The sequence below is a fragment of the Pan paniscus genome, chromosome 5 (genome assembly GCF_029289425.2).
Source record: "Pan paniscus chromosome 5, NHGRI_mPanPan1-v2.0_pri, whole genome shotgun sequence".
NCBI classification, from domain to species: domain Eukaryota; kingdom Metazoa; phylum Chordata; class Mammalia; order Primates; family Hominidae; genus Pan; species Pan paniscus.
The window spans coordinates 116654664-116670882 of record NC_073254.2 but is presented as its reverse complement, the minus strand read 5'-3'; the positions used below and the strand labels follow the sequence as shown (position 1 = coordinate 116670882).

Genomic DNA, 16219 nt, shown 5'->3' with positions numbered 1-16219 from the left:
ACTACAGTTAAAAGAATGTATTAATACTTGAAAATTGTATATTTTAAGTGTTCTCACCACAAATAAATAATATGTGAGATAATGCATATGTTAATTAGCTTTATTTAGCTATGCCAGAATGTATATGTATTTATAAACATCATGCTCTATGCTATAAATATATACAATTTTATATGTCAATTAAAATAAATAAGAAAAGAATACATAAGAATGAGGCAATATCTGTATGGGAATTTCTGTGATAGATCACTGAGACGAAAAGTATGTTACAGGACCCATCTCACAAAATGAAAATCATTTTGTCAAAAAAATGAACGTGGGAGAAAAAACAAAGGATTTGATGTTTTGTACTGGGGAAAAGAATATGGTTGTGCCTATTCATAGAGAAAATGGTAGTAGAGCTATCTTGGTTAAAAAAAATAAGTAGCCAGGTGCAGTGGCTCATGCCTGTAATCCCAACACTTTGGTAGGCCGAGGCGGTGGATCACGAGGTCTGGAGTTCAAGACCAGCCTGGCCAACATGGTGAAACCCCATCTCTACTAAAAAAATACAAAAATTAGCCAGGCGTGGTGGTGGGCACCTGTAATCCCAGCTACTTGGGAGGCTGAAGCAGATAATTGCTTGAACCTGGGAGGCAGAGGTTGCAGTAAGCCGAGATTGCGCCACTGCACTCCAGCCTTAGTGACAGAGCGAGACTCTACCTCAGAAAAAAAAAAAAAAAAGGCAAAAAAAGCAATACTTCTATCACTGGCTCTGTAAATGTGATAGGCTGTTATCCAGACATAGAACAAGGAAGAGGAGTGGCTATTGGACAAAAGAGGAGAAGATGTTGCTGTGAAGTATATGTGGAAATCATTACTCAAGACAATTAGGATGGCTAAGCCTGTTTTGACAGCATTCTTGGAAAGAGAAGGACGGTGTCAGACAAAGATCAGAAAACCAGACTCCTAAATTAAAGAAAAAGAAGAAGTAAAGAGAAAGTTGACCATGAATCAGTTCAATGATAGATTGATGGATTTGAAATAGGTCTTTGAAAGAAAACATCAGATGTGTACTATCAAACTGTGCAACTGTTTAGGATAGAACTTTTCACTGTGCTAAATTAGATCAGTGCATAATTTTCAGTTAATTTTTGACTGATGGAAATACCACTTTCATGTGGTCTGCTGTATCTGACTTCTCCTCATGTTTGGATTTCTGCTACTGAAAGTGCACTCCAGGGATCAGAGCTATAACTAAGTGCCAAGCCCCATTCCAATAACAAAATTAACCATTATGGCTCTTTAGGAATCTCCAAGATAGTCTTCAATTTTAAATTATCTCCTTTCCTTTCTTTGCCCCTACACATGGTGAGGCCAGTATTTATGCCTGGCTTTCCCAGATAATTGCTGGGTGGCTACTAGCCCTAGTCGAGACAATGGTTTAGAAAAAGCCTCTTACTGATTTCAGAAAGTCTACACATACCACAGAAGAAATACTACTTGCTGTGGCCCCTACCTCCAGGACTTCACGGACCAGTTAGCTACAGATTAAAAAACTTTGTCTAGGGAGACAGACTTAATGCTGATCCAATTTTCTTCAAGAGGGAAAGTCCGAGTCCAAATATCTGTTGTAGCTGTTGTGGTTACCACCTTTTGAGTGCCCTTCCTCCAAAGTCAGTCTCCTTCCATTGCATTGTCCCCAGTTATGATGAAAGTTTCTCCACAGGTTAAAAATTACCACTCAATCTACAGCCTTTGGAACATAGAGGAAACTTCTGTGGCTTGTTAAATCACTGTATTTTGGTATTTCACACAGTATATGCTACTGACATTTAATCAGAAGAAACAACTTTTTTCTAAAACTAAATTGTTAATAAGGAGATTACAACTATTTGACAAGAACAAAACATAGTCTAAAGTTTGGAAAAAGTGCTAGGGGAAAATGGAGTAAACTTTGATGTAGTCATGAGGCCCTTTATACTCTTGTTGATTAAAATTTGCCTGATAAATTACTTTCTGGAAATAAAATTTAATTCCTCCATGCCACTCACACTCCCCAGTGTCAGGGCATTCAATAATAAATGGTATCTGGATAAAATGCATTCTTCAAATGTAATTATTACTTTAAATATCATATAATGATTATCTCTTCTTTAAAAGACGCTTTTAAGACATGCATACCAAAATTTTATAGATTAAATAATATGTCTTGGATTTGCCTCAAAATAATGCTTGTGTTAGTAGGAGGGAATATGTGGAAGTATAGCAAAAAGATTGAGTGGGAGATAATGTTTGAATCTGGGTGATGGCTACTTGCGTGTGTATTATACCACTCACTCTACTTTTGAATATGTTTGAAATTTTCCATCATAAAAAGCTCAAAAATAATATAATGGTCACCCTTAGAATCAGTCAGTTCTCATCAACATTATTACTTTTCTCAAAGGCAAATCATTCAGAACTACATAGCAACTGTACATTATACTCACTACTCACCTCTGACCCCCTAGGTCTTCATTTGGCAAGCAATGTTGGCAAAAAGTTTTAACTTTCCAAGGAAAAGCTTCAGGGAATTCAGCTTGACAGGGTGAGTGTAGAAGAATTTATACTAAACTTTTATGTGTTTCTGCAGAATCCCTTCCTGCTGGATCAAGAGACCTATATGTTCGTATGCCAGAAAAAAGGTGAGGCTCTAAAAAGAGAGGAGAGATTATGGACAGAACTTGGTTTTATTAGTCTCTATGAGCCCTGGAATCAAAATATATGTTAAAAGATGTTTATAAGATTTACTCAATTAGAATTCTCTTGAAAATTCTATTAAGTACTTTTCTAATACTCTTCTTTTTTGCAAAATACCAGAGTTTCTGAGTTCAAGTACAATTTCGCCCAGAAAAACAATAGTACACCCAAATGTACTGATTGTTTTAGAGTTGGTCTGTTACATCGCTGTTCACAGATATGTTATGCCAATTTTTCAACCAGCTCAGCAGCTGCAAGATTAAATAATAAGGTAGAGACCATTATGGTAAGTGCAGGTATAATTTTAGTTATAGATAGAGAGATGGATATTGTTTATAAGTTGATCCACCGTTTATGGGAATTTTGGCATAGTGTTATATATTCAGGCTTGACTTGGTCAAATCTGTCTTGACTTTCTCTCTTACAGCATAGCCTTGGGCAAGTTATGAAACCTTTCTGTGTCTAGTTTTTCCCTAAGGTCTTTCACTGTGTGTAAATTAACTGAATTTATGTTCATAAAGGATCCAGAACAGAATTAGTTCTTGTGCTTGTGCTTATGAAGCTTATAGTAATAAATATGCTATTAGACTTCAATCCTAGAATGTTAGAGCTGGAAGAAAAGACTATAATTGCTTAGTCTAATTCTCTTATTTTATAGTTAAAAAGCTTGAAAAAACTGCCAATGTCCAGGTTCCACCACCAGAGAATTGGGCCTGGGGTAGGGCCCCCAGGCAAATCTAATATGCTAAGAGGGATGAAAACCATGACTTACAAGTTACAGGAAACTGTCCTACTGGAGGCTTTTCAGCTTAACTCTAATATCTGGCATCTGGATAGATCATTCTATGTGGGCTCTCAGCCCTTCTCCCAACATGTCTGTGCATCTGTTCCTTCTGTGTTAGAGCAGAGTAACACAAACATATAATTAGTATGCTCATACCTAATATTTATAACTCTGAAACCTCTGATTTTTCTTTCCCAGCTTAAAAATACTGATGTGTTTTAAAATGCCACTTGTGAAAAGGCTAGCATTGCAGGGGTAGAGGTGAAAGCAATTTGCATAACTTCTGGAGCTTAGAAAGGAGCCTGGACTAATACAGTAATAGTGCTTTGGACAGTAACAATTTTCTGCCATCTAGTGGATAATTCAAAGAATAAACCATACCTTTACTTTTTTTTTTTAAAAAAAATTGCATTTTCATGAAACTATGACTTCTAAGTATCCTGCCACTTTTTTTTGTTAGTAAAACAACTACTTTTCCACAAACAGTTCCTCAAATTTATTCTTTCATTGGTTTTATTGATTGATTCTTTTAATGTGAATAAAATTATGCCTCCTTTTAAAATGTTGCTAGAATGATGGGGCACAGTGGCTCAAACATGTAATTCCAGCACTTTGGGAGGCCAAGGCAGATGGGTTGCTTGAGCCCAGGAGTTGGAGACAAGTGTGGTCAACATGGTGAAACCCCATCTCTACAAAAAATACAAAAATTAGCCAGCCATGGTGGTGCACACCTGTGGTCTGGGCTACTCGGGAGGCTGAGGTAGGAGGATCGCTTGAACCTGGTTGGCAGAGGTTGCAGTGAGCTGAGATAGCGCCACTTCACTTCAGCCTGGGTGACAGAGCCAGACCATCTCAAAAAAAAGAAGTTGCTAAAAAATGTGGACACACAAAATATAAATCCAGCATGCTCCATTTCTAAATGTTTGCCTACTTAGAGGCCTGTAATAAGGATCAATTGTGCTTATATTTGGCTCTTTCTAAAGTTTCTCCTTTCTAATTTTGGAGGTCGTAGTGTCCAAGGTTAAGAGCATGGTTTGGCCCTAAAGCCAAACCTCTTACTTAAAACTCTGGCCTTCTTGTAATAACTGGGATCTTGGAGAACTTAACTTCTTTGTGCCCCAGTTTTCCTATCTGGTAATGATAGTATATACTGCATAAGGCTACTGGAGGAATGAAATTCATGCAGTCCTTGGTGTTCAGTGTTATTAATGCTTTTATCATTATTGTTTACATGTGTATCAATGTTTACCAGTTTTGAGGAAGAAATTCAGAAGTGACTTGTCCTGTGACTCAATTCAATTTTAAAACTCAACATTTATTTAAGCTTATTTTATACCCAACATTATGGGAAATACAATGCTGAATGAGACATTGCCCTATTTTGAATCAATAGTTTCAGATGACTATAGGATAATTAACTATATAACTCAAAGCAAATATAATGAGTATGATATGAGAATTGTCATAAATACATAGGAGGGGGTGAATATTTCCAGCTGGAAAGGTTGACTTGTGAGCGATAAATGGCTAAATTTTAATTTGGAATTAATTGCATAAATGGCGATGATAGGGAGGACTACCCAGGTAGGAGACTATTTTGAGCAAAAGAACCAAGTTGAAGAAAATCCAGTATTTATTTATTTGGGGAGCAATGAGTAATAAGATATGGCTAAAGCAGAATGTTTCTTCATTCTTTCACCCAACACTTATTTCAGCACCTTCTCTGTACTAGGTTTTGTTCTAGGCAATGCATATTTGATGGTGAATAGAATAGACAAAGACTCCATCCTCAGAGGTACCTATTCTAGTGGGGAAAAATGCTGATAGAGTAGCCTACGAAGAGCCATGAGGCCAGATTTTGGAGGTGAACTAATGGAGAGCCAGTAAAGGCTGCTGAGCAAGATGAAGCCATAATCAGATGCTAATTAAGAAATATTGATCTGGTGGAGGAAAGGTGTAGGATAGATGAAAGGATGAGGCCATGGAGATACAAAAACATGTTTTAACAGGAGATAATTTAAAGCATCTAGATGAGAGGTAATGAAGCTTGAACCATGGCAGTGAAAAGGAGAAAACAGTCTTAAGACGCATTCAACAAGTGAAACAAGACCTGCGACCAGCCGGAAGTGGGTATGTGGGAAAGGGGAAATGGTAACACTAGGCTTTCTGCAGAGAGTGGTGGCACCATGTATTTGTATTATTAGCATCACTGATATCATAGACTCTGGAATCAGATCCATACGTATTGTAAGGACTAGAGCCAATTATTGTCCCTCTTTTAACCTCAAATTCCTCATCAGTACAATGAGAATAATTTAAAGTACCAGTTTATTAGATTATTGCAGAAAATGAAGGCAAGCGCATTTCATATTCCTAGGGACATGGAGAGTGCTGGAGGTTCTTACTGGGGGAGGTAAAGAAAGCTAAGACAACATCACCTACACCTGCCTGCATTTGCTTCAGATGTATTTGAAAGGGAGATTGTTGTCACTTTAAGGTAACAATTATTCACAAAGAAGATAACTAGCTGAAGATTTTCAACAATTATTGTACATTATGATTACAAACTAAAGGTCTTTAATATTTCTTTTGAGAATCAAAGCAGTTGTGGGTTTTGATATTACTCTCCTCATAAACTGACAAAAGCCTCATACTGGCAGCTAGAAACATACTACTTATGAGAGACAATAGAAGATTTTATGAAAAACCTAAGAATGAGAATTAAAGTTTCAATACCCAGAGAGTTTTTATTTCTCCCAGTTTTAATATCTGTCTCTGAACATTTTCTAGCTGTGGACTTGTATTTCTGTTCTTAGAAGCTACATATTGAGTTTAATACTGGGGCATCAGGCAAGAAAAGTGTGGGTGCTAGTTAAGGACCAGGTAAATGGATAAAGAAATGCCTAGATGTTTATTTTCTAGAATTCCATCCGAAGTAATTATGTTAATATCCTAAACTTATATCCACTAGGAATTAGTGCACATTAAGAGAAGGAGAACACTGGAACAGGAAAGGTGAAAGTCAAAAAAAATAGGAAGAACAAGAGAAATGCTATACCATGGGAGGATTGAGGCAGCCCATAAATGCGGTTCTGGTATGATAAAATAATTTAATATGTCCAAAGCTACACATACTCAGCGTAGGTTAAAGTAAAATTGGCTGCATTTTTGAGGAACACAGAGAATGCATTTTGCGATTTAATTAAAGTAAGTACAATTGCATTTCTAGCTGTCTGTACGCACATGATACAAAACTTGGACAGATTGACTCCAAATTTGGCAGGCATATTTAGGATGGTCTGGCTTAACAAAAAGCTATGCAATGCCTAAAACATCTACTTTGAGGGCCCTAGAGGAAACTTCAAATATAGGCAGTTATTCTCCAAAGCACCTGAAAATTAAGTGTCTCCAGACACCCTGTGAGTGCTGGTTGAGAAAGGCATATTCTATAGATTAATAGTATATGGACAGAGGAAACAGTGGTATCAAAATCAAAACTTCAATGAAGATACTTGAAACTAGAGGCATTAATTTGCCATCTAGCTGCTTCTTACATGGGCAACTCTATACAACATGATTGAGGCCAATAGCAAAAGGGATTTACATATTAATCATGATTATTGACAACTGACACTAGGAGAATATTATAGCAATAATATTTTCACAACTAGAATTTAATTCAGAAAGTATTTATTGGCTGTCTACCCAGTGCCAGACACTTCACTAAGCACTGAGTTTATCAAAGATGAATAAACACATGATATAGGGTCGAGTAGGGTTGGGAAGGAAGGTGAAGATAATTGACATTTTAATAACTTTATAATATGTTAAATATGTTCCAGGTAGATGTAAAGCAGTTTCCATATATTTTATTTCATATTCACATCAAACTTTTTGAGATTTATACTGAAAAATTGAGAAACCAAGGCTCAGAGTTCGGTAACTTAACCAAACGTCACATAACAAGCCCGTGGCAGAGGTGGGATCTGAAACCAGCTTTTCTGACTCCAAGAACCATCGTTTAACCAGGTTGCCTATCACTACTAACTGTAATATAAACGAAGTTGTTTAAACTTCTCACAGAATTATAAAAAAGAAGTTGCAGGAAATGATTACATTTTGCTAAGGGATATTAGTACAGGTTTCACATAGGAGGCAACTTTGATCTGGGCTTTAGAGGTTGACTAAAATTTTGACAGGCAGGCGAGAGGAAGAGAATCCTGAGCAGAGGAAACAGCATGGGCAGGAGCACATAAAAATTAAAGTGAATGGTATTTTGGGGAAACAAAATAAGTCTGCAAGGGAAAACAAAAAAATTGTGGCTTTTCTTACAGGACTCAGATGTAAGGAATTGGTAAGAGGGAAAATCCAAGATAGATTAAAAAAAAAAAACCCAGCTTTATTGAGCTATAGTTTACATATCATGCAGTTCACTCATTTCAAGTCTATAATTCAATGATTTTTAGTAATTTTATCAAGTGGTGCAATGATTACCATAAATTAGTTTGAAAATATTTTCATTCTTTCCAAAAAGTTTCCTCATGGGCATTTGCAGTTAATTACCATTCATGCCCCTAACCCCAGGAAACCACTAATCGACTTTGTCTCTGGAAATTTGCCTGTTCTGAGCATCTTGTATACATGGAATCATACAGTATGTGGCCTTTTTGTCTGACTTCTTTCACTTAGCATAATATTTCCAAAGTTCATTCATGTTGTAGCATGTATCAATACTTCATTCCTTTTTATGGCTGCATCATATTATATTATATGGCTGTATCATACTTCTTTCATCTATTTATCAGTTGAATACTTGGATTGTTTCAAGTTTGGGCTATTATGAATAATGCTGCTATGAACATTTGTGTGGACATATATTTTCATTTCTCTTGGGCAGATATGAGTGAAATTTCTGGGTTTTATGGTAGTTTTATGTTTAGCTTTTTGAGAAACTATCAAACTGTTTTCCAAAGTAGCTGTATCATTTTCTATCATTTTCATTACTGCCAGCAATATATGAAAGTTCCTGTCCCTCTACATCCTTAACAATACTTGTTACTGTCTGTCTTATTATAGCCATTCTAGTCTGTGTGAAATGGTATCTCATTGTGGTTTTAATTTGCATTTCCCTAATGGCTACTTTTCATGTGAACCAAGACTTGAATTCAAAAAGCTCTATTTGGATGATGCATTAACTATGATGAGGAACAGAGGACGATAAGTGGAATTTGGAGGAAGGATAATAAAGTTATTTTTAGGTGTGTGCATGACATTGGTTTGAGATGTCCAAAAGGCAATGAGAAACTTGGGTCTGAAACTCAGAAGAGAATTCAAGGCAGAAGATGTATATTTGGAACTCAGCTATCCAGAGAAAGCAATTGAAATCATGGAATTAGGTAAGTTCACCAACAGAGAAAATATAGAGCAAGGAGGTCAAGAATATTTAGGAATATTTGTTTTTAAGAAATTGATAGAGGATGGTGTGCCAGTGAATGGGGCAGAGATTTAGGAGACATAGGAGAGAATGGTGTCATGGATGACACTGGCAGAAAGATTTTGAAGAAGCTTGAGGAAGCCAACAATAGCAAGTGCCTATCTCATAGCAGACAGAAAGTTGAAGAAGTAATCATGGACTTTTGTGGCTACATATTAGTTGGTGATGTCTAAGAGAGTAATTTCCATGGAGGGGAGAAGACTGATACTAATTGTAGTCCTCAAGCCCAAAATTTTATCAAACTTTTCCTTTTTTTGTGCATGTATTTTGCCTCTTGTAACTATCTTGTAGTTTTGGAAAGTTTCTATTATATAGGGAAAACAAAACTTTTAAATTTTTAATTTTTTATTTTTTTTCAGAAATGTCAAAATTTTTATCACCACACTCTTTTTCTCCATTTTTCCTCCATCCATACTCCTTCATTCATTTCCTGTTTGAGAGGTTGGGTTGAACCTCTCAAATAAACAGACTTATCAGTGATGCTACAGAGGCAAACAAGGGATAGGATGTCATTTGTTAAAGAAGGAATAAGCCTTAAGGATTCAGTGTGTGGAATTCCGTAAATATCAAACTTTTTGTTTCTGTGTGTAGCAGGAATAGCATTTAATGTCACTGTTTGAGTCACTGGATGAATGTCTGCTGAGCTCATTAATGTTCCTCATTTAGAGAACCCTTTATGGACATCCACTCCATAAGTTTGTTAACATTCGTGGGAAAATATTTGACCCAAATACTCTTTGCTCCTCGGTGACAGGGATCATAATTCTATCACAGCGAGCTGTTCCCTTTCTGAACCACAGTGATATAAAATCCAGTCATTTCAAATACATGTAAACTCTGTTATTTCTTTTATAGACTCCAACTTTGAGTCTGAATCTCGTTTCTTTTCCCTCCTTTTTGATTTCCTCCATATTGAACTGAGTATCTAGTCTAAAGCTTATCAACCAGAAAAATTCAGAATGGTTATAATTATCATACAAAACTTCTCTAATTCCCTCTGGATGATACATTTTTGGGACCATCTATGAAGGCACATGGATGACTTGAATGGATGGTCTCATTTCTAAATTCTTTTGAGATGGATGGTTCAAATGAAGCCTTGATGTCCTCTCTCCTCGATATCCTTTTTTAAATGTTGACATAACACAATACAGATTCAGTAAATTCTGAGAAGTCTTAAGGCCAAATCTATCCTGGTGATGCATTTTCCCAAGTCTTGACAGGTCTCTTTTACCTCTCCCTGAAAAAGAGGACCTCAAAGTTCCCATACATTTTTTAATGATGATCCCATCTCAGTCAATCCTGCAACGTTTCTGGTAGGATAATGAAGATCTAAAGACTTAATACTCCTGGAAGAAGAGGTTTAGGATAAAGGTAATACCTAACAACTGTAATTTCTAGTGATATTCTGACTCTTTCATTGAAGAGACACTATTCCAAGACATAAAGTTTATCTTTTGGGTCCCCACAAGATCAGTACTTTTCAAAACCATGTGATTTAAAAAGTGAACCAGAAATGTTTGATGAGGGTGTTCTTCCAAATAGTCTTTGTGGAACATCTTTGGTCTTTAAAAGAATTCAGCTTCCAAGATTAATTCTGGAGAGTAACTAAATGATACTAATAATGTGGATTAAAGTTTCATGAAGATTTGTGTAATAGACATAAATTTTGCTTTAGATAGAATAAATAAGGGTTTAAAGCCACCAAGAGTTTTAGCAATTCCTTACATATAGAAATAAGAAATTAGCAAAAGACTATCTGCATCAAAGCAGAAAAATTCAATTGAAGTGGGATTTTTTCCATAAAATATTTTCAGAATCACAGAAATAATAATTAGAGGGTATTTTTAGTTTAGAATATTTTAACCATTTTATTACTGTAAGAAAGAGCATAGCTATGGATCTCCTAATTTAACAGAAGAGAGATTCTGTTTGGGTTGGACAATTCTGTTTTTTTCCTATTAATGCCCTGAAATAGTATCTGAATATATAGTTACAACTTGAATGTTGTAAAAACAGATGGGTAATAGAAGGTAAAAGTCATCATGTTTCTTTATGTAATCCAAGTAGAAACACTACAGAATTTATTCCACACCTATTCTGTTTACTAAACAGTTAATGTAAAAAATAAATCTTTAAAAATAATGTGAGTAATATAGACTATGTAAAATGTAAATTTATTCAGTATGAGACTTCTAAAAACCAATGTATAAAATTAGCAAAAACTGTATCATTATCATAATAAACATCTATCTATAGGTGCACTACAGACTATGTGCTTGATTAAATATATCTAAAACATACTGTAACAACTATTTTCTTTTTTTTTCTTTTTGTTTTGAGAGAGAGTCTCGCTCTGTCGCCCAGGCTGGAGTGCAGTGGCGCCATCTTGGCTCACTGCAAGCTCCGCGTCCCGGGTTCACGCCATTCTCCTGCCTCAGCCTCCCGAGTAGCTGGGACTACAGGCGCCCGCCACCATGCCCGGCTAACTTTTTGTATTTTTAGTAGAGACGGGGTTTCGCCGTGTTAGCCAGGCTGGTCTAGATCTCCTGACCTCGTGATCCGCCCGCCTTGGCCTCCCAAAGTGCTGGGATTACAGGGGTAAGCCACCGCGCCCGGCCAAACAACCATTTTCTTATTTAAAACACAGACAATTAACAATATGCCAAGTAGATTAAAAATTATTTTTTTCTTAAATTCAAAAATGGTATTGCTAACATGAAATGTGTTTTTGGATTGACTTTTCATTTGTGATATTAAATTTGGCAGTTTTTTTTTAACCATTTGTGATTAGTGTTATGCATTTTTCATAATGGTAGGCCAATATTTTACTCTAATGAACAGTCTAGTGTTTCTTTTTTTTAAGTTATAGCAACGATGTAAGCTTTGAAGCCTGGATGGTAACATAACCACATTTTACTTAACCAGTGGAGCTAGTTTGTCCCAATTTAACACTTTTATAATGCCAAGTTAAAATTGAACCCTTGGACATCCTAGTCATTATTATTGAAGCAGAAATACATTTTTGCTTCTTTTGTCATCTTTAATCCCCAACATGACAAAATAAAATATTTTGACTTGTTGACTTGCATACTCATCTTTGCCAACAAATATAACTCGTGGCCTTCAATGCCTTCTTCCTCTTTCTTTTCACTTTTGTGGCCATTAGCCAAACTTATTCCTTCAGTAAGAAACTTAATCCTTGGAACCTTGCTTTCTTTGGTTCTATTCCACAAAGGATCAAAAGCATAATTTTCCTCAAACACTGCAATAATTATTTTCTTCCTTTACTTAAGAACAGTTGGTAACTTTCTATGGCCCGTTATATCACTTTTTATCCTAAGAGTTAATATTCTCCCTTCCTCTGACTCTTTCTCTTTTAGCAATCTTATTTTCTCCTGCTCTTCGGCAGTCTCTGCTACTTCCAAGCCATCTGGTTGTTATTGGCACATGGGATTTGCTTTTAACTTCTTTCCTGCCCATGCAGATGTCACCTTTGAATTACTGGGAGCCCACTGTTTCCTGAGTCAGTCCATTTCATCTTTGGATAAGTCCATTAAGGAGTTTTTCTCTTTGTTACATAAACCATATAAATCAGCTATATAATTTTTACGTTTATCTTTGTGTGTGTTACGCAAAGACCTAACGAGGTCTTTTTCTTAGTTGTTTTGCATATGTGTGCTATGTCTACAGTGGTGCTTTGTTTAACCTGCAGGCAAGGATCTTTGCATCAGGCACTTCTGCATTTCCATACCATGATCCATCCTCCTACAACTCCAGAACCACAACAGTATAAGCTCTAACTTTTGGCATAGTACATGTTTAATGGATGTTTGATGTGTAGGATACCTTCTAAATGCAGAACTATTTATATGTAAAAGTATATATATTTATACTTATGAAAGGATAATAAAATCTTTAGGAAATGATTCTGTGAATTTTAATTGTAAAGCTAGAATACAAGTCTGATCATGTGCATACTCACCGCCCCCACACAGTAAAATGCCTAAACATTTCCAATTGTTTAACTAGGAAAACATTACATGTTGTATATGTATCTATAATTGGTTAACAGAGAAGATGTTACATGTTATATATCTATCTAAACCTAGGTGGCTTGGTTTTCTCTATGTGTAATGTGCTATTATTTTCTATATCATCGATTTAGTTCTACCTGTGAAATTTCATATAACGCAGAAAAAATATTGATAGTTTTGCCTGTATTTTTCGATGTGAATATGAAAAAATACCTTGGCATTGTTAATCCAAAAATACATTTGTAGTTTTCAAATAGTCTATCTAGCAGAACATTTATTAGTATCTCTAAATTATTAACATCCCTGAACATTCTTGCATTTTAAACTATTTCAAAAATTATTTCCATAACAATTTTAATTGAATCTCCTGTGATGCTATTTTGGTAATTGTAATCAGCAGTATCTTACAATTAGATTTTAATCAAAACCTTTAATGCTATAATGTGTAATCTGAGAGAAGACAGTTATATATCTATGTGGGCTTCTTCTCCTGACCTCCCTCTACTCCCTCCAAGAGATGCTATAACCAATGTGAAAACAGATCATGGAGAGCAGAGGTTGCTTTCCATTTGTCCCAAGTAATGTGGAAAATATCCAGGGGTAGCAAGATAGGGTCATGATCAGTTAAAGTCTGGTATAAAGATAAACCTGGTGATGGACTTCTCACTAAGGGTCTTTACTTCCTGTGTGATCAATAAACACTGACTGACTTATAGGACAGTTGCTTAGGGTTAGGAGTGCACCTCCTGGTTATGCAGGAGATTGAAACTGGGGGCACAACTGGCTTGGGGTAAGGTGGGTGGCACAGGTGTGGGGGAAGAGTGGGGAGGGCTTGCCTACAGCCCACATTACTCTATTGTGCTGCTTCGCAGGTTCTGAATTATCAGCAGTGAATTATTCTTTTTCAGCTTTTATTATTACTAGATTTCTTTAAAGCCCACTTTTATGTCTGCCCATTAATCATTTATGTAATTTTAGAAGGCAATAATGCATGAGGCGCAGAGCTAATTATGCATTCTATTATGTCTTTAGATATCTGGATGAAAGTCATGTTCCAAGACTCAATCCCTTCCCTAAAACTCATTTCCACAAGTGAAGATTTAATGATCTATTTATTTTAAAGGTTTGCCTTTAGGGACAAAGATTATCCTGGTTAGCTCCACTTGAAAGAATAGACTTTTATTTCATGGAATCTGTAAGCGTTTAGAAAAATCACTGTGGACTTTGAAAATACATTTAATACAAAACGTGTTGAAACCCATGCTTTGGCTATCCCTAGGTAGAAATGATCCTCTTTATACCTATGCAGATTATGAGAGCCATAATGTCCTCAGTTCTCATATTCCATTGAGTAAACACAGAACTAGCAAGCTGTGGAAGCAGTGTGTATGAGGGAAAATTGTAGCTTTGTTTTTTAATTCTACAGTCAGTATGTGTGGAAAAAAAGGATGATTTTTAAATGATAACAATTCTTAAATGTGATAATTGCTAATGAATTTACTCTGATCAGTTTTGTTCTTTTACCATTCATAGCTAATTTATCACATTACATATAACCAGGAATGCAAACACTAGCCTCATGTATACCTCTCAGTTTGATCTCTTAGTTTTTCTTTTACTCTTCAGGTATGAAAAACCTCATTCTTCAGTAATTACATCCACAGCTCCTAGGTATATGTCATATATTTGATTATGAAGAGATATTTTCCTATGTTTCTAACAGCAGAGTGCAGTATTTTGCAAGGAGAGTTGTCTTTGTGATTTAGCATATATTCATTTCTGTTCTACTGTGCTTTTTGTGCGCTTAGAATATAGTTCGATCAAAATGTGTGCAAAAACTTTTCCACTCTAAACTACATTAATATTTTCTAAAACTTAAGTCAAAAATAAGACCGCAACTGAGTTCTGGCTTTAGTGACAACGAAGGCAAAGTGGATTTTAGGTGGGAAAGGACTGTCTCCTAGATGTCAGTGTCCATTCCGGAGCCACATTTTTGGCAGAAGATTTCCTTGTTCTGGGTCAGGAAGCCTTTACCCACCAAGGAGACAGAGCACTTCCCGCAGTTAAAGCATTCGCTATGCCACTGGCTGTCTTGAAAGCAGATAAACTTGGCACCTGTGAGACCTGTAAAGGAATTGGAGAAAAAGATTAATCTATCCTTTCAAGGAATAGATTGAGCATTCTAGCAGATGCTCCTCTAGGAACTGGAGATAGAGCTATGAGCAAAACAACGCAGAGGCAAATAACCCAAAAAAGAATGCTGCTTCCTGGCCCTGTGTCCATCTGGAAGTATCCGCTGTAGGAAAGTTACACCTATGCCACCCAACCAGATTCACAGCCAAATTCTGCCATAATCAACCCGAAGAAGGCAGAATGCTGATATGCAAGTCAGGTATTTTTGGAAACAGATAAGGTTGTCTAAGCCAGATAAGACAATACAGTGTAGCATAGTGGAAAGAAGGTATAGGTTGTGAAGTCAGAGATATCTAAGTATGAATACATTTCCCCTTTTTCTCTATATGACTTTAAGTTTTCTCAGCTGCAAAATGAAGATAAAATGAAATAAATGTATGCTTCCTAGTTTGATGTCCAATGTTGTAATGACTTTTAGTTTTCTTCTTTCCCCTCATTTTTCTGAGCTTAGTTGTACTTAGAATACATCCTGGGGTTATACGGTTTGGGACACTATTTCTAGAGCCCAAATAGAGGATTTTGTCTAATCGTTCAGCTCTCCTAATGTGATGGCCTTATTACCTTGCTCAGAGCCAACTTCAGCTTTTGTTGAATCTGGCCAATGAAGCCACGTTATCCCGTGATTGGTTTCTAAGAGCTTTGTCAGCCTCCTCCACTTTAACTTGGGCCTCACTTGAACCATACTGTTTCTTTAAAAAGTAGTCGAATTTGAGTCTTCGGTGAGGGTCTGATCTCTGTCTCCTTAATGTGATTCCAGGGTATAGTTCAAGAAATTGATTTTGAGAAGTTACGTAAAAGGAGAAAATGTTAGGGTTTGGGAAGAGGTTGAGATGCCCTAGGCTTGGGTCTTTATTTATTTCGTGTTTTCTCCCAGTAATCTTAGTGCTATTATTTGCTTATCATCCATGGAGTGAGGCTAAAAGAGTTATGTAATTCATATGTAATTTCCAAATACTCCATTTGGAATGGTGAAGTGAAAGGGTGAATAGC

The 16219-nt window shown here is 36.2% G+C and overlaps 1 protein-coding gene across 7 annotated transcripts in view; it reads right to left on the bottom strand.

Moving 5' to 3' along the window:
* Positions 1–7241: 7241 nt before the first annotated feature.
* FHL5 (four and a half LIM domains 5) overlaps positions 7242–16219 on the bottom strand; it is a 60898-nt gene continuing 51920 nt past the window's right edge. For 4 of the 7 annotated variants that reach the window (XM_003824373.6, XM_055113960.2, XM_055113964.2 and 1 more), the window contains one exon: positions 7242–15160. In XM_003824373.6, coding sequence (XP_003824421.1) covers positions 14997–15160 — 164 coding nt within the window. In that variant the 3' untranslated portion in view covers positions 7242–14996. The remainder of the gene's footprint in view (positions 15161–16219) is intronic. The other 3 variants (XM_003824372.5, XM_055113962.2, XM_055113963.2) reach the window with 1 other exon arrangement.